At 47.7% G+C, this 23,868-nt stretch overlaps 1 protein-coding gene across 1 annotated transcript in view; it reads right to left on the reverse strand.

The window, feature by feature from the left end:
• The window catches only part of MYO7B (myosin VIIB), a gene marked incomplete at both ends in the record, with an annotated part of 61,797 nt that extends 40,179 nt beyond the window's left edge, over nt 1-21,618 (reverse strand). Inside the window, 13 exons of the mRNA XM_080920330.1 lie at nt 202-337; nt 772-982; nt 1,636-1,778; nt 1,950-2,069; nt 2,964-3,040; nt 4,305-4,458; nt 6,197-6,310; nt 7,531-7,673; nt 9,812-9,933; nt 12,662-12,846; nt 13,593-13,745; nt 14,785-14,898; nt 21,601-21,618. Coding sequence (XP_080776456.1) covers nt 202-337; nt 772-982; nt 1,636-1,778; nt 1,950-2,069; nt 2,964-3,040; nt 4,305-4,458; nt 6,197-6,310; nt 7,531-7,673; nt 9,812-9,933; nt 12,662-12,846; nt 13,593-13,745; nt 14,785-14,898; nt 21,601-21,618 — 1,690 coding nt within the window. The remainder of the gene's footprint in view (nt 1-201; nt 338-771; nt 983-1,635; nt 1,779-1,949; nt 2,070-2,963; nt 3,041-4,304; nt 4,459-6,196; nt 6,311-7,530; nt 7,674-9,811; nt 9,934-12,661; nt 12,847-13,592; nt 13,746-14,784; nt 14,899-21,600) is intronic.
• Between the last annotated feature and the right edge of the window lie 2,250 nt (nt 21,619-23,868).

A 23,868-nucleotide genomic window follows, 5' to 3' on the forward strand; every position in this document is an offset into this window, starting at 1 on the left:
AAAAACCTAACCAAACAAAAACCTTTGAGTAAGTGAAAGAAACCAGCCACAGTGGGTGGCACCTCCCTTGGCTGGGATCCTGGACTGTGTAAGCAGAGAAAGGAGGCTGAGCAACAGTCCGCCTCACCCTGTTCCCTGACTACCTCCTTCCCATGGTATTCTGGTTTGCTCCTGGTAGGTCATATGCAGAGCTGTGCTCACCTTCTGCCTGGTAGTATACATTGCCTGCAAAGTGTGCGATTCCAAATCGGGTGTCATGGATGCTCCTGGGTCTCAGGAAGGACTTGTTGTTGGAATGGATACTGTTCAGTTTCTGCAGCATAGTGACATCTGTACCCTGGAAGAACCCAGATGCTCTATGAGCTGAGTACCCAGAGACATCAAGGGTAAGTCAGGAGGCCAACCCACCAGAGACAGAGCAAGCTAGGCTCAGGATGATTGATGACTCACTATTGATGGACAGCTAGCTCACACTGGTTGGTGACTTGTGGTAGTAAAGGCTCAGGAACAGAGACTAGAGGCTACTTCTTTGCCAACCCTCCCACTCTGCCCACTGGAAAATTGTCCCGGTCCTTAGAAGTCTGGAAAGCCTTCCTGCAGATTGTGCTGATCAGGAGGGTCCAGTTAATCTGGGCCTTGTTAGGCAGAGGTTTTAACAACCTTGAGCAAGTTATCAAGTATACACTCTACACAAAGCAACATGGAGTTGCTTGACCTCTGAGAAGAAGCTCAGGATGTGAGTCCTATTCAGAGGACGATGAAGACACATGCCTGTGGGAAGCGGCTCTCCTCATCTAGGAGAGAGATGATGCTCATGGGCTTGAGGGCCAACATGTCTAGGATGGGCTGGTTGTCAGTGTAGTGGATGTAGTTCCAGGTGATGTTCTCAGACAGATACTCCTCCTGCTCCATGGTGAACACATGTTTTACGAAGAATTGCTGAAGGTGCTCATTGGCGAAGTTGATGCAGAGCTGCTCAAAGCTGTAGAATCAACAGCATCATCATCTCAGGGTGGAGCAGGGTCTGCTTGGGTACCACTGCAGCTCCAGCAGGGAGGAGTCAGGAGCCACCTTTGCCCCAGACACATGCCATGTGCACACAGAGCCTCATGAGTAGGTCCACCTCTAGTACATGCTTCACTTTGCTCTGACTCTAGGGGACTCTCAGGATCCAGGCTCTGACCCTAAATGCTCTGGAACAGCATCATCTTCTTCATCTCCCCACTGGACACCTCTTGCCTTTGACTCTGCCCTATATATCTCCTGTCCAGTTTTGGCCCCCTCTCAAGGTTGGTCAGGATCACTACTCATATTCTTGTGTGTGTGTGTGTGTACACATAGGTACACTTGTGCATTTGTGCATGTATGTGGAATCAACCTTAGATATTGGTCCTTGATGTCAGCCAGCTCTGATTTTTGAGTCTCTTCACCAATTCAGCTATCCTAGTCTAGCAACTGGGCCACCAAGATCTTCCTGTTTTTACTCCCCCAGCACCTGTGTTCTGAGCATGTGCCACCATATCCAGCTTTTCCAATGCGCTCTGAAGAAGAAAGCTCAAGGTTGCATGGAAGCCTGTTACTAGCTGAACTTCCATCTACTATCGTCAGAAATAACGTAGGTTGAGATTTTTATACCTATTGTTCTGGAAGTTTTCAAAGCCAAATATGTCCAGGAGACCGATGGCCCTCCGCACATTTTGGGGGTCCTGAGCTTGGGGAGTGAAGATCGCAGCATTGATCTTCCTGACAATCCACAGGAAGAGATGCCCATAGATGCCCTGGGGAGACACGGGGGAAGCTTTGGCCTCTAAAGCAGAAGACATTACCTCTCCAGGTTCACCCAGAAAGGCTGCATGCAGATTGGCAGCACCATCCTCCCAAGGGATGTTACCCCAAAAGCTGAGACTTGCCCACCCAACTGTGCTCTGCCCTGCTCTGTGGCTTTGTACCTTGACAAAGGCATCTCTCCGGTCCGTAGCCTGTGCGATGTTCAACGGTCTGGAGACAAACTCTCCAAGGACAGGGATTGTGTGTTTGATCAAACAGTCTCGGAGAGCCTGGTGCTGAACCTGGGAAGAGAGTGGGGGCTGTCTCACGCCTGTGCAGCAGAACCTGGCTTGGGACTCACATCTGTTCCTAGTCCCTATCGTGACCAAAGGCAACTTAAGGGTCACAGCCTTGGTATTGAGAGTGCCTTGTACAGTGTTTATGGAAGATGGTCTGTTGGTGAATCTGAACATACTTCTCTCCTGCCCTGGGAAACAGCTAGTGCAGAGAGAACTCTGAGGCCGAATTTTGTTATGCCCTGACTGAGTGCCCCCTCCCCCACTGGAGGCTGAAAACCAGAAGGAGAAAGGGAAGGCTGGAAGGGAGTGGGTCCTCCCCATCATGCAGAGAAGACAAAACTGCCTCCAGCCAAAGTTTTGGAACCCACACTGTAGTTTGAATGTGTATCCCCAAGTTTCTGTGTTGAACACATGATCTCCAAATTTACATTATCAATGATGTTTGGAAATGGGATTTTAGGATATGACTGGTTTTGTGAGGGTTTCTTTTGCTTTCTGGGACCTTCTATGCTGAGCCACAGAATAATTTGGACCATAGAAAGCACAGCTCATGTGGAATAATATGCAGTGGGTATTCTGATGAATATGGGGTTTGGAGCCCAAGAGGAGACAGCAGGAAGTGGGTGGGTTAAATGGAAGATGCTGGGACAAGGTTCGGAAAGGGAAAGACACATGCACTAAAGAGACCTGGACATATCCATCCATTGGTTTACCCTCTCCCCAACCTTTGTGCTTACCCTCAGGAGCCCACAGTATGCAGCTAGGCTCAGAGCCTGGGAGATTGTGGGAGACACATGTGGGGAGCTGGACAGGGCTATAAGAACCAGGTTTCATCATCCCATGACCTTATGGTCTTAGCCACAAGAACTGGAACTAGCAAAGTCAAAGATCCAATACCTCTAGCAAGTTCATTGCAAGGGGGAAGGCTGGGGTTTCCATCACATCACAGGAGTCCAGATTCTCAAAGACTGCCGCTGGGGAGAGAAGCAGGAGTCTTGAGAGAGAAATCTGATGGGATAGACAAAGAACCCAAGAAGGTTCTTGGCAACCCTGTTTCTGCACCATAGCAAATACTGTGCTCAGGTGAGTACAGCACCTGTCCAGTGACCTTCTCTGAGAGACTGAATCTCCCCACTGACCAGCAGTATCAACTTAGTGAAGCCATTGAAACAGGGCCTGGTGCCCTGTGTCTGGCTAGGTCAGGACCCTGAGACCCTGAGTCTCCCTAAATTCAGGGAGACTGTGTTTAGATACTGAGCAGACACTGGCACTTGGAGTCAGACTGGGGCCTGTTCTGAGAGAAGAGAGATTGCTGGCTTGCTTTGTTTCACTGTGCTGTCTTTAGTGAAACGTGTGTAGTATGTAGTCAGATGCTGTGTTGATGGAGCACCAGCCGTCAGCCGCAGCCTCCTGACTACATCTCTATTTGCACTTTTGCCTCTGTGAGCCACTGTCCACCTCAAGAATGGCTGCCTAACAGGAACAGAAGGTGTTTTGTCTTAGTGTTAAAAGCTGTGAGAACTAAGGATGGAGCACGGTGGTAGAATATTTAACTAGTGTGCATAAAATCTGAGTTCACTCCCAAGCACACTCCTAAGACACACACACAAGGTTTCATGAAAACCATTTCTTTGCTTTCTCATTATATTTTTAATTGCCTTACTAATGTCTCTATATGGCACTGAGGAGGTGTGTGTGTGTGTGTGTGTATGTGTGTGTGTGTGTGTGTGTGTGTGTGCTTGTGTGTGCACATGTGTGTGACCAGAGTCAACAGGTGGCTTCCTTGATCACTCTCTACCTTATATTTTGTTTTATTTGTATGCACATATGTGTAGCATACATGCATGTGTACATGTAATACACAGTATACAAGCATGTGTGGGTGTGGGTGAATTTACACATATATGCATGTAAGTATGAAGGCCATATATTGATGCTGAGTATCTTTCACTAAGAGCTCTAGGACCTGCCTGTCATGGCCAACACCTCCCACCATCACTGGAGTTACAAACATGCAAACTCCACCTTACTTTTTTGGGACCTCACTCAAACATGCTTTTGTGTCTTACTCTCAAACCTCTGAGGACTGCTAAATCAGCCACATTTTTAGGATGTATTTTTCCAAAACTGGGTTGGACACATGATCCTTTTGGCGAAAGGACCCAGAGACTTCTTTCTCCTGTTGTCCATGTCCCTCCGTTCTTCCTCCCAGGGGTGTTTTCAGAACAAAAACATTACCCATGAACCCCACGTTCCCCAGGTGGAGGATGGAGGCCAGCAGCTTGCTGATGTCCCAGTTCTCCGAGTCTGAGAACTGGAGGATCTTCATGGCCGAGCGAACATGTGCGTAGTCCTTGGCATCACTGAGCCCCTCGTAGGATGTGCAGTTTCCCTGCAGGGACAGGACACTCCGTTGACAGAACCACCCCAGATCTCCCCTGACACACACACACACACACACACACACACACACACACACACACACGCTCACAGGAATGCACGCTCGCACACCATCCAGGAGCCAGCAAGGCCAAGATGGCTCAAGAACTTAGTTAAAGGTCTCAGCAAAGTCACCATCTGAGGTCTGGGTGGACTCTGATGGAAAACATCCATGTATCCAAGCTGAGCAAACAATTAAGGGACAAACCCACATGGTGATAGTCACTGTGCCCTTCATTTGATTTCAGACTATTGAAAAAAATGGACTAGAATGTTCCCAGGAATTTCCTCCTAGGAGAAGAAGGCCTAGTGCCAGCCAGAGGGAGAGAGAGTCTCCCAAGAAGAGATTTCCCACAGTTTTACATCTTGTCACACTACCTCTCAGGAGGACTGAAACTAAGAGGCGGCTATTTAGTTATGTATAGCTCTTGCCTTCCATTGAAACCTATATTTCCTGTCAGGACCCCAAGTGAAGACTGGCCTGGAGGACTCTTGACATTTTTGTGACTCTTCCTAGTATAGCCACACTGCATCTATTCCCTTTCTCTGCTTTGTCCATGATCTCTAGTGTTTACTTAGCTCACTGAAGATAGGTGGCTGAGACCAGCTTGTGAGAATTGCTTGAACCCAGGCTCCGACCCTGACAGCTCTGGTGGCACCACCGCTAAAGCACACCTGGGCTTGCTGGCAGCACTGGATGACCATGAGTGAGTCCCCTCTCTGGGCCCTGATTTGTCATCCATTCATCTTGAGCCTGCCTTCCTTGTCTCCAGGGAATACTGAGTTCATTCCCAGAGGAAGCATTTCTAGGGTCTGACTACATATCAGGACCTGTGCTCCTTGCTAGGAGTTATGAACTAATGACCTGCAATTCTTCACAGCTGCTGTATATCTAAGAGGGGCAGGTAAGAGACCAATGGCCCTTAACTATTACTAAGACTAAAGAGGCCAAAGCTAGCCCCGTGGGAGATGGAGAGGTTCCCCACAGCAAGTGTCTAAGCTGGACCTTCACAGGGCAAAGGGTGGCGAGAAAGAGTTGGGAGTTGGGATCCAAGGGTTGCTGCGAGGAAGGTCAGATGTTTGAGAGGTGTGAAGCTAGAGTGACTATTTGCTATCAGAGGGTTTGCTGTGGAAGATGATTGATAGATCAGAGGTCAAAGCTGGTCACAGGGACAACCCAAAAGAAAACTACTGCCACATTCTACGAAAAGGCAAGACTTTGAAGTAGTGACCACAGTAACACAGGAGTAGAATATGTCACGTTATTAACTAATGCAAGCCCATATCTGCTTGGATTTCACTGTCCTGGAAAGGAGGGGTGAGGGACAGCTTGGAGTCCAGCTGAACCTACAAGGAAGGACCCAAGAGTCTATGGATAACCATCTGTCACCCACTGTGCTGGGAGAGTCTTGTAGGCTGGGAGGCATTCAGAAGATAGAGTGCATGGAAAAGAACCAAAGCCTTAGCTTTGGGCTTAGGGATTATAAAGAGCTGACAGGGAAATAGGAAGTAGGCCATAAAGGTGGTCATAAAATGACTTCCAAACAGGAAGGAAAGGGGACCCAGCACTCACTCAGGGCCCAGCTAGAGAAGTGTCTAGCAGCCAAGACTGAGGTTTGAGCATGTGCCAGTCCTCTCTTTCTTCCCTTTGTTTCTGAGGAACAAGTTGGGGAAGGGAAGAAGGGTCTCACCATGGTCAGATAATGGTACTCAGAGGGCATGCCCAGACCCAGCATCTTCTTCTCTTCCGGGCTCATCCCCATCAGCATGCAGTAGAAAATGTGGTAGTTACGTTCCTCTGCAGCCTGAGAGAAAAGGCATTGCAAGGGACATGTGAGCAAGATCCTCAGAACTTCTTTAGTTTCAGCTTGAAGAACTCCCAGCCACGTGTGGCTGTGGTGTTTACCCAAGGACCAGCCTGTACTCCTAGGTCGTCTATGTTCCAAGAAGCAGAGGATTCTGGGTACCATGAACCAAGAGGCTAGTTTGACCTTAGGTTCATTCTGACCTCACGTCAGGATACATACAGAGCTCTGCAACTCAGTGCCTCACAAAAGTTATAGTCACTCAGTGACCATCTAGAGAGCCAATGGCCATAGGCTTGTGAAGTTTGTGGGTTTGTAAATACTGTTTATAACCACATCCTCACTATAAAAATTCAAACTGCCTTCAGCGTGTATTGTCATAAGATAAGCTTTCTTTCCATTTCTGGGCCATGGCCCTCTATATGGTTCTCCAGGTCCCTCTGCTGCAGCCCCCAAAGCACCTTGACTTAGATTTGTTCTAGACAGACCTCAAAGTTAATTCCAGTGGAGGTGAGGCATGGTAGGCACCGAAGAATGAAAAACAATACATGGTTAAAAAAAGAATTGGAAGTTCAAAGTTACCTGTAGCCACATAAGGTGTTAAAAAAAAAAAAAAAAAAGACATGTTGGGGCTACAGAGATGGCTCAGGTGGCAAAGTATTTGCCATGCAAGCACAAGAACATGAGTTCAAATCCCCACTATTCATTTAAAAGGCTGAATATGGTGGTATACGCCTGTAATCCTCATGTTAGGGAGACAGAAACTGGATCCCTAGGGTTTGCTAGCCTCAGCAAGCTCAAGATACAGTGAAGCAGTGAGAGACCCTGTATCCAAAAGTAAGGTGGAGAGCAATTGAGAAACACTCCCAACACTGGCCACCAGCTGTCACACAAATGTGCACACACGTGTACCTGAACACACACAAACATGTGTACATGTATACCCCACACACGCATGTATACATGTTGTATGGACAAGAAATTCAAAGCTGAGAAAATACAGTTTTTCCCTTTGCAACAATACTGGGAAGCACATGGAGTCTGGGAGGGGACAGAGGCAGGAGGATGGCAGTGAGGAAGTGGGGGGGTAGTCTCACCTGCAGGGGGGGTAGTCTCACCTGCGGGGGGGGTAGTCTCACTTGTGGGGGGAGTAGTCTCACCTGCAGGGGGTAGTCTCACCTGGGGGGTAGTCTCACCTGCGGGGGGGGGGGTAGTCTCACCTGCCGGCAGACTCTCGACTTTTCCAAAAGGAAGTGCTCGATACTTGCACCCTCTATCACCCCACTAGAGTTGAAGTGGATGTCAATGTACTTCCCGAAGCGGCTGGAGTTGTCATTGCGGATGGTCTTGGCATTGCCAAAGGCTGAGGGTGAAAGGGAGATGTCACAACAGGAGCAGAGGGACAAATTTCCATTTCTTTAGGGGTCATCTGGGTAGGTTCTCAGAGGAGGTGGATGAAAGGTCAAGAGTCTGGGATTCAAGAATCAACAGTGAGGTGGTTATTCTTTCAGGGAAATAGTTCACTGGAAGAGTTATTAGTGCTTTGGATAGACAGACAGCATGACCAATGCTGTAGACAGACAGACAGCATGACCAATGCTGTAGACAGACAGACAGCATGACCAATGCTGTAGACAGACAGACAGCATGTCTGAAGCTGAGAAAAGTTCAGCCCTATGTGGCAGAGTGGGGGTCCCTTCAGAGGAAGGGGGAGGTTTCCTGCCATGTAGTTGAGGAGTAGCCTGTATGTGGGGGAGGAGTGAGGTTGTGGGATAGGGGAAGACCCAGGAGAAGGGGAGAGAGGCTGGCCCAGGACAGTGGGCAGGCAGGTGACTCACAGCTGGGAGTGCTAGGCTCAGAGTTTGAGATTGCCTCTCCGAGGAGGCAGGGAGGCTTCTGAGGGCCAAGAGAGCCACATGCCTCTCATGTGGTCAGCCGGAGTACATATACATATGTGTAAAACTAAATAGACTCAGCATGTTGTGTTTATATACACACATGTGCGTGCACACACACAGAAGATGAGGCTGGAGAGATGGCTCAGCATTTCAAACTACTGGCTGGTTCCCCCCCCCCCAGAGGACTCATCACCCACGTGTGGCTTAAAAACCATCTGTAACTCTAGCTTCAGGGAATCTAACACCCTCTGCTGCATGGATGTGGTTGGTGTACAGGCATTCATGAAAGCAAGTCACTCATAGACATAAAATAAAAACAAATAAATAAACTATGAAAGTAGAAGAGGTCATGAATTTAAAGAGGAGTTGAAGGGACGCAAGAGAAATTGAGGAAAGAGAGGAGGAGGGTGGAAATGTTGTAAATACAGTATTCATGAAGAAATTCTAGGGGTGGGGGAAGAAAAGAGAAAAGAAGATGCCTTGTGTGATGAGGCAGAGGTGGGATGGGAAGCATGATTGACAAGAGCTGACTCCACCCCCAGAAAGAGCAGATGGCTGTGGGAGACATGTGGGTTGTAGCAATGGACCCAAAGTATGTTGTGTAGAGCTGTAACTGCAGGCTTCTCAGTGGCCCACAGAAGTGTGAAAGCCGTCCCAAAGAAAATGTCAAACCTTCAGCAGTCACAGTGGAATACTGGAAGGGCTCTCATGCATGTGTGCCTATGATGGGTAGACAGAAACAGGAAGATCCCTGGGGCCTGCTGGCCAGCCAGTCTAACCAGTCAGTGAGCTTCAGATTCAACAAGAGACCCCCTGTCAGAAATCAGGGTGGGGGCCGGAGGGATAGCTCAGCAGTTAAGAGTACTGGCTGTTTGAAGACTAGAGCTTGGTTTCTAGCGCACTTTTTTGTTTGTCTGGTGTTTTGGTTTTCTGAGACAGGGTTTCTCCATGTAGCCCTTACTGTGCTGGAACTCTCTCTCTCTCTCTCTCTCTCTCTCTCTCTCTCTCTCTCTCTCTCTCTCTCTCTCTCTGTAGACCAGGCTGGCCTTGAACTCACAGAGATTGTCACCTCTGCCTTCTGAGTGCTGGGATTAAAAGGATGAATCACCACTGTCCAACTTGGAACCCTGTTTTAAAAGAAGTACTGTGGTGTTTTTCCCTTTTGCTGTGTGTGTGCATGTGTGTGTGTGTGTGTGTGTGTGTGTGTGTTGTATGAAGGCCAGATGTCAACCTCAGGTGTCTCTCTTCATCCACATTGTGTTTTTGAGACAGGGTATCACACTGGGATCTGAGGTTCACCAGTTAGGCTGGGCTGGCTACCTGTCTCTGCTTCTCCTGTGTTAGGATTACAAAAGCCACCATGCCTGGTTTTCACATGGTTGCTGGGGATTGAATTTAGGTCCACATGCTTATACAGCAAGCATTTTTCATAATTAAGTTATCTCTACAGCCTATCCCTTCATGCTGCCTGAAAAATCACACACTCCCGTTCACCCCACCCTTGTTTGAAGGTTATGACTTTTGTCATGGCTACACACGGCTACCCATGCTACCATGTGTGGGGAGGACCGTTTTCGTTCAAGTTCTCAGGATCATAGCTTACCTTCTAGGATGGGGTTGGCCTCCAGGACCTGTTGCTCGATCCACGAGTGCTGGCCGCTGACTGTGGCTAGGAACTGAAGGATGAGCTTGGTGGTCTCGGTCTTCCCAGCCCCAGACTCGCCACTGCCAGAGAGTGCGGGAAAACAGGCCTCAGACAGAGACTTACCACTGACTATAAATGACCTCCATGCCCCCCTAATCCTACCCATCCTGTCCCCTGGACCATGCTGACAGGGACACACTTATGAAGAAATTCCACACTGCCTTTGCCCTGAAGGCCCCCAAGCATCTCAGACTATCTATGATAACAGGCATGTCCACATATGTTCCAGAATAACTTAACGTAGCCCAGTACATTTGCAGAAGACAATGTCAAAAAGTTGAAAATCCCTGGTAGAAATTATTGTGTTGTCTTTTCTTTCTTGTGAGGATGAAAGATCGTTGGCGCACTATGATCTGGTTGTTCCATGGCTACCTGGCAGATCAAGTAAGGTGACTCAGTGTCCTGATGGAAACGTGGCTCCAGGGCCAGTGTTGTCTGTATCTGGACAGAAATCTAGGAACCCAGGCTCCCTTATCTAGACCCAATCAGAATCTGTGTATAACCTGGGATGTTTACTATTGATTGTCAGCTTGGCAAACTCTTGAATCACCTCTGGGTATGTTGTGAGATTATCTAGATTAGGTTACTTGAAGTGGAAAGACACACCCAATATACGGTTGGTACATTTCTACAGGCTGGGGTTCTGGATGGAATTAAAAAGGAACAGGCAAGCTTAGCACCAACGCTCATCTCTCTGCTTCCAGACTGAGGGTGCAGTGGGAGCATCTGCCTCACACTGCCTCCGTGCCTTCCCCACTATGAAGAACCTACGAGCCCTTTCCTTGTTTATTGCTCTGCTGGGTACTTGCTGCAGCTGACAACTGCAGCAAGACTCTCAGAACGTGCTTACTGTCCTGCAGAGTCAGCTTCTACTCGGCTGCAATATTCACTCCAAGCTCAAGTTGAGCTGGGCACACTGTACACCTTTAATTCTTGTACCCAGGAGGCAGAGGGGCCGATCTCCAAGAGTTTGAGGCCAGCCTGCTCTACATAGCAAATCCCAAACCAGACAGAGCTGTGAGAGACATAGCTCTCAAAAATATAGTAAGACACAGTCCTAAAATGAAACCAAAATAAATAACAAAAAAAAGAGGAGGAGGAGGAGGAGAAGATGACAATGACAACAATGATGACTTGTTGACAGTAACGGCCCACACCTTTAACCCCAGCACTCAGGAGGCTGAGGCAGGCAGACCTCTGAATTTGAGACCAGCCTGGTCTATAGAGCAAGTTTCAGGACAGCCAAGGCTACACAGAGAAACCATGTTTTGAAAACCCAAAGAAAGAGGAAGAGGAGGAAGAAAGAAGGAAGAAGAGGAAGAAGAAAGGAGAAGGAAGAAGAAAGAAGAGGAGGAAGAAGGAGAAAGAGGAAGAGGAGGAGGAAGAGGAGGAGAACGAGGAGGAGGAGAGGAGGAGAAGGAGGAAGAAGAAGATGAGGAGGAGGAGGAAGAAGAAGAAGAAGAGGAAGAAGTACTGAAACAGAGGGTTACTATATTGCTTAAACTGATGAGTTCATGGCCTCAAGAGATCTATCTTTCCCTCCTAAGTAGCTGGTCCTTGAGATGTGAGCCTCAGAGCAGTGAGGTCATGCTCAGGGCTGAAGCACTTGCTTAACTGTGTTTCCTGTGGTTTGTGGCCCAGCACTCTTAGAATACATGTTTTCCCCCAGCTTGCTTGTCAGCTCCCATTCTTGGAAGTGTATTTCCTGTCTTTAAAAACGACCTCTATTTCTATCTCTAACCATGTGACCTGGGACCAAGAGCCTAGAAACTTCATCAGGCACACACGGGGCTTAGATCCACACCTGTAACATCACTGGGAAAGAACCACAACCTCTCCAGTTGGAGGTTTCTCTAACACTAAGGTAAGAGCTCAGTTGGGAGGCTGACCGGAGGCCTGAAGCGGCACTTATTCTGGGATGCCATTCTGGTACCTCCTGCTCGGAGAAGCAGAATCCTCTGCCTAGTATCTCTTTCCTGTTCTGAATCCCTTTGCTCTTAGCACCTGTTTGGATAAACACGTTACTGCTGCCTGCCAGTCTACTGTTCTGTGACATGAGTGAGTGGGGGGGGGGTGAGGGGGGATTGGAGTCTCTTTCACCTGCTGCTGTTTCCTGTGTTAGGACAAGAAGGGTCAATAAGATCTGTTTTGTTTATTACTTATTTTTATTTTTGAGACAGTATTTCATGTAATGCAGGCCGGCCTAAATTTTGCTATCTATCTATCCAAGGATGGACCTGAATTTCTGATCCTCCTGCCCAACACACTAGCAACTCATCTACATCTTTAGAGCGGGTATAGAAAGGTCTTGAATGAATGAATAAACAGACTTATGCATAAGTGAATGACAATTCCAATTCCAAATTAGGGACTCAGGAACCAAATCCTCACTTCTAGTTTTTCCTCAGCAGGGAGAAGATCTGCATACAAGGTGGCCATGATCGGGCAGGCAGAGTCATGCTCAGGATTAGAGGGGCATTTGTCCCTCTTAACCCTTAGAGACCTCAGGGTTTGGAGGATGTGTCTTCAAGGAACATATCCTCAGGGTGTGAGAAACATGTTCTTGGGGTGTGGGGGACATTTCACTGGGAGCAGGGGAGCAGTTCTGAGCAAACATGCCTGCTAAGAGCTCTGGTTAGGAAGAGACCTGGTGAGAACCTTGAGGAGAGGAGTGTTTCTTTCTGGGATCTTCTGGGGCTTAAAGGCAGTAGTTGACCATGTGCCCCAGGAATGGAGTCTGAGCCTCACCTGATGATACAGCACTGGTCCCTCTTGTTCTTTTTCATGTTGAAGTAGCAGCTGTTGGCTATGGCGAAGATGTGGGGAGGCAGCTCGCCCATGTGATGGCTGTAGTAGATTTGTACCTGCTCCAGGGTGTACAGGGGCAGCATCTGGAATGGGTTCACAGCCACCAGGATGGAGCCTGTGTAGGTCTGAGAAAGAGAGCCGGTAATTGGCACCTGCCAGTCCTGGAACATAACTGCTGCACTGGGCCTAGGCCCTGGCTGAGACATCTGTAGAGCTGTTCTCAGCTTCCCAGCTCCTTCCTCTGGGAAGATGGAGCATCCACTAGAACCATGAGTTTCTGGGGACTTGTTCCTGATCATATTAAATTTGTAACACCCTACCAGTTTTACAAAGGGCTCAATGAAAGTGGGTTGGATAAATAAATGGGCTGCTCAGCACAGAGAGGGAAGAACAGACTCAGTGGGTGCTTACAGAAGGGGCAGCATTTATTAGGTACCTAATGTGTGCCTGGTACTGTGCTAGCTCCCTGTGCTAGACACCCATCTCCCAGAGTATGGTGTCTCCACTTTGCTTTAAACAAAACAAACAAAATCCCCAAACAAACAAACAAACAAAACAGTCTCATATAGCCCAGGCTAGTCCTTGAATTTATGTAGCTGGGAATGACCTTGACTTTCTAACGCTCCTGACACTATGTCCCCAGTGCAGAGATTAGAGCTGCACATGACTGTGCCCAGTTTATATGGTTAGGAATCAAACCCAGGGCCTCCTGCACTCTGGGTGGGCGCCAACTGAGCTTCATCTCCAGGCTTGCTTTGCTTCTTTGGATTGGTATCAGAGGCTGGACCATCTCACTGAGTAAAGATAAGGGGAACAGGGCCAAGCCCCAGGCCCCTCAGCTTCCCCAAGGACATAGCACCAGTGAACTCACATAGATCTTGTGCTGCTGGTATCGGATCAGGAGGTTGTGTACCACACCAGCCTCATTTAGGTCCCCCAGGCGGATCATGTCATCCACTCCTTGGGCTGAGTTGGGATGCATAGGCCTGAGGGTGCTGAGGTCGTCTGCAGAGATCCAGTGTTCCTGTAATGACAGGCACAAACTCTCCACATAGGCATGCCCTCTACACCCTTCTGTTCCACATTCTCAGGTCTGAGGTGCCTCTCTGCCCAGGCTTGATCTTGGTTTGGGTCACAGGATACCTGTGACAAAGTCAGATCCATCTATGGCTTTGGTCAGCATCTGTCTAAGGGTCTGGGGTCCATGTGGAGCTAGAGCTGGCCCAAGCTTCGGATAGGCATGTGAGAGCTAGCAGCTGGGAGTCTGCAGATGGAGACCTTGGACTGGAATGGTGCAAGTAATAGCAGTTTTAAAATTCCACAGCACTGCTCAGGTAGACAGAACACGTTGTTGTTGTTGTTGGTGGTGGTGGTGGTGGTGGTGGTGGTTTTTTGAGACATGGTTTTTCTGGAACTCACACTGCAGACCAGGCTGGCTTCAGACTCATAGAGATCCTCCTGCCTCTGCCTCCCAAGTACTGGGATTAAAGGCACGCACACATGCACCGCCACCTGGCTATTGTTATTATTTTATTGACTTCAAGTTTTTGGTGGTCCTAGCCCTTCACTTTGTAGGTCAGTATATGAGACTCTCCCTAGAGCCCCTGGGAGACAGGGAGATTGGCCGGAGGAGGAGTTAGTGACTAGCTGAATGCTTGCCTTCTCACTGTCCTTGGCTGTCCCTGTCTTATACTCAGATGGATTAGCTTCTAACCCAACCCCTCTGAGCTGTCTACTTCTAACCTGGACTCTTTTGTTCCCTCCACCTTCCCCTCCATGCACCTTTCTCACCCAGCTGCCCCTCCTGCCTCCACCCCTCTGCATGTCAGCTTTTGGGCCCCTACCCTCCCTGCCTTACCCCATCTCCTCACTCCCTCCTCCTCCCCCAATAGCTCTCAACTGTTATTTCCAAAAGTTAATGAAGACAAACACATCCTTTCATCAAGGCAGGACTCCACCGTGCTCTCTCCTGCCCAGGGGATGAATGGAATCCCTTGATGGTATTGGTGAGCAGGTACCTGAGCCACATAGGGAGGGGTTTGAAGGGGAACCCCAATACCAACCTTTCCCTCGTCATCCTCAATCAAGATCTTCCCCGGTTTTGTTTCTTTGACAATGCCCCCAATGGCCACACAAGTCTTGCTGCTGGAGGGCGGGTCCAGCCACACATGGTCACCCTAGAGAGCAGGGAAAAGGCAAGGGTCTGAGTCTTCCTCTTCCGTCCCTTTCCCATTTCTCACTTACCTGTCTTGGGGCTGTCACCTGCAACCTCAAGCTTCCAGGGACTTTCTCTCTCTCTCCCTCCCTCCCTCCCTCCCTCCCTCCCTCCCTCCTTCCCTTCCTCCCTCCCTCCCTTTCTCTTTGTCCTCTCCCTCATCTGTCCTCACATGATGTCTCACTGCCAATCCAGCTTCCCTGTGTTTATTCTGTCTGGACTAATGAACTTAGAAGGGCCAGGGCTCAGCCTTCCCCATAGCAACTCTTATTAAGAGACAGAAAATATACAAAGGAAATAAATGGCATCTGGACTTTGTCCCCATCATGGAAGGCAGTGAGGTGAGATGGTGGAGAACGGACTGCTTCTCACACTTAAAAACGGAGCACTAGGGAGATGTCATTGATCCCTGGTACCCACATTTTTAAAAAATGCTGGGCATGCTGGTGTGAACTTGTAATCCTGGTGCTAGGGAAGTAAAGAGGGGAGGGTGTGCAGGGTTCACAGCAGTTGAGAAGTCCCTTTGGCTGGGATAATGTGGCTTTCCACTAGCCTACCATAGCACCTTGACCCCATCAGCACCATCGACCACCACAGAAACCTCCTGGTTTAAGAAAACTCAGTGCAGCAGTGATAGCAAAGGGGCCAACACAGGAAGGTGTGTGTGTGTGTGTGTGTGTGTGTGTGTGAGGCCAGGGATCAATGTCATAAGTCTTCCTCGGTTGATTTCTGTCTTATTTATTTTATCTGAGATAGGGTCTCTAGTTGAACCTGGGGCTCACTGACTTGACCGGGCTGGATAACCAGCAAGCTCCAGGGGTTACTTCTGCTCTCCAAGGGCTAGGATTACAGTCACACCACTATATCTGGGCTCTGGGCTCATGTCGTCAAGTTTCCTCAGCAAGTAAGCACTTTGCCAGTTGAGCCATTTGCCTATCCCTGAATAGGAAGATGCTAGTGGTAACAGGGAGGAAATGAGCTGCAAAGAAGGAAGCTGTTGTGAGCAGGTGCTAGAGGACCGGATGTTGTGAGCGGTATTTTGATGCAACTTATAAAATGTACTGAAGTGCAGGTCAGAGGCAAAAGAGCTCAGGAGACAAGCAAGATGAACAAGACACAAGCCGCCAGAGCTAGGAAAGGAAAGGGGTCCAGAGAGATGCTCAGCAGTTACCGGCACTGGCTGCTCTCGCAGATGGACAGGGTTTTGTTTCCAGGACCCAGATGACACAAAATGTCCCCCTCCCCTCGATCACAAACTGCTCTAGCCTGTGCAAGCACCAGATATCCCCGCCAGATGATCTCCTCACCCCATTCCCCCTACATGGGAGCATGGACTTTTCCCTGGGCCCTGGTATCTACACACGAATTAATTATACTCCAGAGTCCCTCAGTCCCAGGACCTTGGTGCCTACACAAGATAAGTTACAACTCCGCTAATGACTGTGAATTCCAGAGCTCCACCATCAGTGGTGCCCAGGTGTCCCGTGAAGGCAGTTAAGCCCTAAATCTCCTAACTAACAACTGACAAGATACCTCAGTCTGTGTGCTCACCCCGCATTCCATCCCCTTGTATAAAAGAAAGAACCTGTGTCAATTAAATGAGACCTTGACAACAGAACCTTGCTTGGTCTCCTTTTTGTCTCCACCCCCTTGACCCTCAGGTAGCACCTCTTTGGGACCCGGATCATAGTTACACCATTCCTGGGTGTCGGGTTCAAAGGAACTCCCAATTCCACACACTCCAAAAGGCAGCCCAGTACCCAGAAATGACCTCAACCTGGGCCACAGGAGGATTTCTGGGCTAGATAAAAGCCAGCGTTTCTCAGCAACTTGTGAAACCAGTTCCTATCTGCCAAAAAGAGTCATTTTCCTTACTTCTGGCACAAAGAGCATATGGTTCCACTGGAATATACCTGTACTGCCATATCAAAGTACAAAGGCCACCAGGCTTCCTCGGTGTCACCAGTACCTGTTACACATTTCAGAGTCCACCCTAGCTAGCATCTCAGCCCTTCTTGCCTCTGCAGGCAGCAGATACAGTTCTCTTCACAAGGCTTCTTTCTGCCTTGTGCCTGAATTCCTGTTCTCTCTCTCTCTCTCTCTCTCTCTCTCTCTCTCTCTCTCTCTCTCTCTTTCTCTCTCTCTCCCACTCCCCCCCCCCATTATCCTCTCTTCTCTCACAGATAACCCTGGCAATCCTCAGTTGACTACTTCCTCTCTGCTCCGGACTCCTCTGGCCACCAGTTGTTCTCTCACTCATATCTACAATAAAAACCTTAACCACACCATGTCAGCAGTTTCTATGGGTCCCTCACATGCACTGGGCATGCCCAAAGGACTCTGTGTCCTGCCACAGAGATGCTTGTGTAAGCACGTTCCTCACTGCTCTATCTACAGTAGTTAGGAAATGGAATCAGCCTGGATAAAAACATTTGTGGTTGGTTCGTTTGTTTGTTGTTTTTTTCCTAACAGCCAGACAAGGGATCCTGGACTTCTCCCTTCCCCTTTGTACCAATCAGCCAGCTGACTGAGACTGTGAAGTTAGTTTCCACCAATGGGGTAGGCTGCAGTCACCATCCAGGTTAGGGATAAACGGTAGCATTTTGGTGGGTATATTCACTTAGTGTGGCTTGGAGTCTGACACATCCGTTTTGCAAAAAGAGAATTAACCTTGCCAAGTTACTTTCACTTTATATGTTCCTTTATGAAACAGAGATTGTTCTTTCTCAACCGTTTTGGGGCTCTCTGGGATCTCAAATTTGTATTCAAGAGTTTGGATCCCTTACTTGGGGGATGGTGGAATACTCCACTCCTGTTACAGTCCTCCCCCACCCCTAGGGTCTAGGGTAAACCACACTCTAGAATCAATAAGGACACCAGGACAGAAAGTTTTTCAGCAGTGTGGGGAGGGCTTAGAAAAATACCAAAGCAACCAGATAACTCTTGTGCACAAGACCAAAGTATGAAACACAAAAAGTTGGCAAAGTACTTTTTGGTTGGCTGTGACATTCTGGAGGTTGAATAAAGGTGAATATGATGTGTTTTTTGACACAAAGCAAATGTAGAGTTCTGACCCATAGTTTCATGGGTATCCTCACTGTCTTCTTTTTGTTAAAAACTGCTAGGACAATTTTGTCAGAGACAAAGTACTTAAGACCAGAATATAAAAACCCCTCCAATAGTGAGGGTAAAATTCTGATTGGTTATCAGGGTTTAAGAAACCTCTATTGCATGAGTCTGAGGATCCAATAGTTTAACTCCCACAAAGCTGGGACAGGGCACAGTTAGGTAAAGAAATCTAAGGACGCACTGCCCCCCCAAGACAAAAGGTAACCAATTCTCAACCCTTGTGACCAACTCAGATTTCCCTGCCCCATTCAGTATTCACAGATCCTCCTGATCTCAGCCCACACCACACTCAGGTGGGGCAAAAGAATAGGGACACACACACACATACACACACACACACACACACACAACCATTTCTCTTCCCAGTTTCTCCTAGAGTAACTATGTTATGTATGGGATTTGGGACACTCCTCCTCATTCCTTCTGCTTCTTCTATGAGTTCCTTGTCCCAACACCAGCTTGTGCCTTGGATTGCAGGGGAGGTCAAAACGTGATCTAGATGACACTGCTCAGAGTTTGCAGCTACAATGTAGTGAGGTTCTATACACCCAGGGTACATGAGCTGTTTCCCTGTTGATCCATGATGATCTAATTGGTGCCCTTTTTTCTTTTTAAGAAAAGGGGTAACTGTCTATATTTAATCTGTAATGTGTATGTTGGATCCTAAGAGTCTTGTGCTCCGATGGGCTATGTGGTCATTTTATCACGGAGCTGAGTTCACCATAAACAAAAAGCAAACTTGTTGCTTTGTCACCATCTCGGCTCATAGACTCATCAAGATGGAGAGAGCCAAGTGATTTGGCTACCATCTTGGTTAGTGATATCATTAAGATGTTGACCACCATCTTGATTAATGTACTACATAGAATGAACCAAAATGATGACACCCATTACGCTTCTCAGTACCACTGAGCCCTTGGGGGATCACTAACCCCCTAAAATTTCCTGTACCATGGGCATTCAGGCACATATCACAATCCTCTTCTCCCAGTTTCTATTTTTCTTTCTTTTTTGGTTTCATTTTCCAGTTGCCTGTTGAGACCAAAGAAATGGGAGACCCAAAGGAGACTCTGACACAGGCTGTATCGCTGAGTCATAAGGTCAACATAAGTTGTATTGCTGAGTCATAAGACCAATGTATTTTCACATCAGACTGAAGAGAAAATAGCAGGCCTTCGTGGTGGGGTTTTTATTGCTGATGATGATGTTTGTTTTAATGATGACATATTATTTTACAACATATATTTCCTGGTTTCTAAGAGAGCATGTAGGAGTTTTCCCAGCCACGTGCCTTCAACACTAGCCAGCACCAAAGGGAGCTGACACTTCGAAATGTCTAGACTTGGAAATCTCTTGTGAATGGGCAGAGAAGCTTGAGAAAAACAGAGAGGCACAGGCCTGGCCATACTCTAAAGGAGAGACTGCCAGCTGTCAGACAAGCAGTGCCAGCTGGGCAGGTACAGTAGCCGGATACAAAGGGAAGTCAGCCTGCTTAGGCTGGGGCCGGGGTGGGGGCTGGGGGTTCAGGAGAGGCTGTTCTCCTCATGTTCCTTCTCTCTGCCTGGTATCTCCAAGCTTGTTTTCCTTTAACCAGTGTGGAGTATTCTCCTTCACAAGACTCCTCTGCCCTGTGTTTTCTGCCTACTTGTCTACTCCACGGATCCCTGAATGTGCTAGGTTTTCGTCTTACCGTCCAGTTCCCCCCAGATTAGACAATGGGGGGAGAAATCGGGGCAAAACCACCCCTCTCTAAGGTCTTTTAACCCTCCAAAGTCACTGTTTTGACAGTTTCCTTGGTGCGTTTTCCAGATGCTGTGCTCGTCCATCTGCTGAGTCTGCTGTGCCCGATGTACCTCACTACCAGTCACCCTCATCCAAAGCACAGTTGTGGTGGATCACTCTGGACCAAAAAGAGCATCTTGTGCTTTGTAAGGTTTGCCTGGGAGCTTACAAAACAATATCGTTTAACACTGTGTATACTAGTGATACTGACTTATTACATTACCCTAAGTATATCGTGTGGATTAAGCTCTCTTTCACTAAGGTAGTAGTATTGCACAAGGCTGAGCGAGACAATTGTCACCTTTCTACGGCCTGTGAGGGACTCAGCTACACACAGTATACTTGATCTGAACCTCACACTACCTGAGAATAAGACTGTGCCCCCACTTTTTTGCTCTCGGGCTCTGGCATTTTCCCAGTGTTTGTTGATCCAAACAATTAAGAAAATCCCACTCCATTTTCTACAAGCAGAGCCATTACCTAGCCATGGAAACGGAGACACTTTCTGAGTAAAGATCACGCGTGCCTCCTTCCCTCCCTGTTATCCCCAGGCAAGCTCTCTGCCATATAAGACAGCAAATGGGAGTGCCCCATTCCTGCCCTGAACGTGTAAAGGTGCACGTTAGAAGGGGGTGGTAGGTGAATGTATGAGTGTGTGCATCACGTGTTCTGCACATGTGTGGAGGCCAGAGGACAATCTCGGCTGCTATTCAGGTGCTGCCCACTGTGGTTTTTGACCTAAGACCTCTCTATACTGTCAGACTCAACTAAGCTGGCTGACAGCTGAACTTCAGTTAGGATTACAAGCCAATACCGATCATGTCTGGCATCTATCTCTTTAAGGTGGGCTCTCAGGTATCAGACTCAGGTACTATTACTTATGCAAGGCAAGCACTTTACCAACTGAACCATCTCCCCATCCCAAGAACTATGCCCTCCTTTTTTAAGTCCCTGAATATAAGTGGGGGAATTTCTAGGTACAAGTGGCCATTTTGCAGAGGCCCAATGTCAGCCACACTTTCTTCCAATAGTTAGACCCTTTCCCAGTCCCCAGTAACCATGCTCTGTTTTTGAAATGGGCCTTCTTGGGTCTCTTTGACGCTCTTCTTTCTTTTTTTTTATATCATATTTATATGAAATGTCCAAAGTGGGAATATCTATAATCATAAAGTAGATTGTTTTTAAAGTTTACAGAAAATAATGCAACATGGGTAGAGGAGCAACAAGCAGAATTGACTTTGACTGATAACAGGTATTAGGTAACATGGTCGTCTGGTAATATCTTGATATTATGAAAGCATTATGAAATTAAATGATAATGATAGTTGTAAAACATAGGGAATATACAAGGGCACTTCTGTTTGAAAACTTGAGAAATTCTACATAAAATTATAAAATTTTAGATTTAAAATAATGTAAAGAATTATTAAGAAAAGTATTTATGTGATCCAGTTTACCTAATAACATCATCTCATATGATTTAGTCAATATAAACAGCTATCAATGACATGTGCAAATACCACTAGACAGGACAGAACACTTTAACCTCAGTTTTCCCTTTCTTAACAAAATGCCCAAATTATTGAAGAAAGCATGAAGTATAACTCTTGTCCTCTAATCACTGAGAATTTGCAATGGGTGGTTTATTTGGTCTCAATATACAGAAACTAATGATCACGGAGGGACTCTCTTCTTTCCTTGAAAGTGACTCGACTCAGCCTTAGGAAATGTCCACAGTAAGCACTGCTCTTACCAGCCGGAACACGGACATGCCAGCTCAGCAGCTCCCTCAGCCTGTAGGGAAAAAAGCAGAAGGTCAGCCTCATGGCCTCTCAGTCTGGTGCCCTAAAGAACAGGTGCTGTGTGAATTGTCAGCCTATCCTCAAGGTTTTGACTGACGCATGCTTCCAGAAACAGCTCTGACTAGCTGGAGGTGTGAGCCATGTTCCTGGCCTGTATGGGCTCCATTCAGGGAGTCCATCCTGTCTCCCCGGTCTCTGCCTCCCAGTTCTGGCTCACAAGCTTGTGTCACCACATAATGCAGAGTTTTCACTGGCCCCATATCCATACAAACCAGTCATCACCATGTGTCCTAGGAGGGGCTCTGCTACACACAGGTTGTTTACTTGTGGTAGTGGAGAGGAACGGCCCACATCAGCTCATATATTTGAATGTTTAACCACCAGGAAGTGGGATTAGAAGGATTAGGAGGTGTGGCTTTTTTGGAGTAGGTGCAGTCTCTAGATGCAGGCTTTGAGGTTTTCAAAAGCTAATGCTAGGCCCAGCTCTCTCTGTCTCTGCTTACAGATTAGGATACATCTCTCAACTACTTCTCTGGTCCCACGCCTGCCTGTTGCCATACTGTCTGCCATGATGATAGTAGACTAAGTGAACCAGCCCTCCTCCCAATTAAATTTCTCCTCTCAAAAGAGTTGCCATGGTCATGGTGCCTCTGCACAGCGATAGAACACTGATTAAACCTTTTATAAGCATCTCAGTATATAGCTGAGCCTGATCTTGAGCTAGCATTCGCCCAGTCTTTCCACTGCTGGGATTGTAGGAGTAAAAGACGAGGCCTGGCCCCTTGGTGTCAAAAAGAAAAACAAAGAAAAAGAAAAGAAAAGTCACTTCATTAATGAATAGCATAGTTAGGAATTAAGCCCAGATCAACTCCATTCCAAACCTGCCCCAGCTTCTGGCTGTTCCCAAGTGCTATGAGCATTCAGAGAAAAGAGAGAAGGCAGGTCCCCAGTCTTTCCCCTTCCCAGGGATGCCCTTCCTGTTGCTTCTTGAGTGCTATTGTCTTTCCTCTTCTCATTTGTTAGTAGTGTGAGACAGGTGCTGAACCGGCATTCATTTCCCCTTTGCCCGCCTCTAGCACAGGCCCACACCAGAAGGAACACAGTCAGTAGTTATCTACTGCAAGAGTATGTGAAATATCTGGAAGTGGTGTTTCTGTAATAAGGGCTTACATGGTTGGGTGAGGATACCCCATTGTGGGGCATCTCTGAGAACAGAGAACATCAATCATTCTACGGAGGAACATGGAAGTTGGAGAACGCTGAGACTTCCCCAAAGCTTGGCATGGATGTTTTCATGTATGTGTGGGTACATATGAACTTGTGTGAAGATCTGTGGTAAAGGTCTTCTTTAGTCATTTCCTCCCAAATAAAGCATTAATCTTGGAGGGGAGCTCATTAAGATGTAGGATGTTCCAAATGGAGATGAAACATCCCATCTTCCATCCTGCAGGGAGGATTGTTAAAACAGGAAGCCATCAACTCATGGCTTCATGAGGCCCTTACAACTCATCAGACCCACTAGATGTCATAAGCTTACATACCACTTAGAACTACTGAGCCATACTTTCTGACAACCCGAGATGCCTAGAGCAGGCTCAGACCAACTGAACTGCCCAGGAAAAGCAGAGACCAGCCAAGCTGCCTGGAGAGATGGTTCAGTGGTAAAGAGCCTGGGCTACTTTCAAAGGGACCTGGGTTCAATTCGAAGTGTCCTCATGGTGTTTCAGAACTACCCGTGGTTCTAATCTTACAGGATCCGACATCCCCTTCTAGCCTCTGGGAGGATTCTCTGCACATGGTGCACAGATATACATCCAAAAAACCACTAATGCACATAAAATAAAACAGACAGACAGACAGAGGCTCAGAGCAACTGAGCTGCCTGGAAAAGACACTCCCAACGTTTCCAGCTGCCTGCAGGCTGTGCAGAGCGCTTCGGCTTCTCTCCTTTGCAAACTGTTGCCTATACTGTGATGTGCTTCAGTCAAGCGGTTACCTGAGGATTTCTGCTCTTGTAAGAAACCCCAATAAAACGCATCAGTTCACCAACTTGGCCTTCAGTGGCATCATTAGTCTGGTCCTTTGTGGGCTCTGTATCTGGGGTGAGTAAACACTTCTTCACACATTCTTCCCAGTACTTGTGTCACACGACAGGAGGCCAGAGGAACAATCTCAGAAGTTCCTCAGGCACCTTGCATCTTTGGTTTTCTTTTGAGACA

Source organism: Micromys minutus (genome assembly GCF_963924665.1).
Source record: "Micromys minutus genome assembly, chromosome: 8".
Lineage (NCBI taxonomy): Eukaryota > Metazoa > Chordata > Mammalia > Rodentia > Muridae > Micromys > Micromys minutus.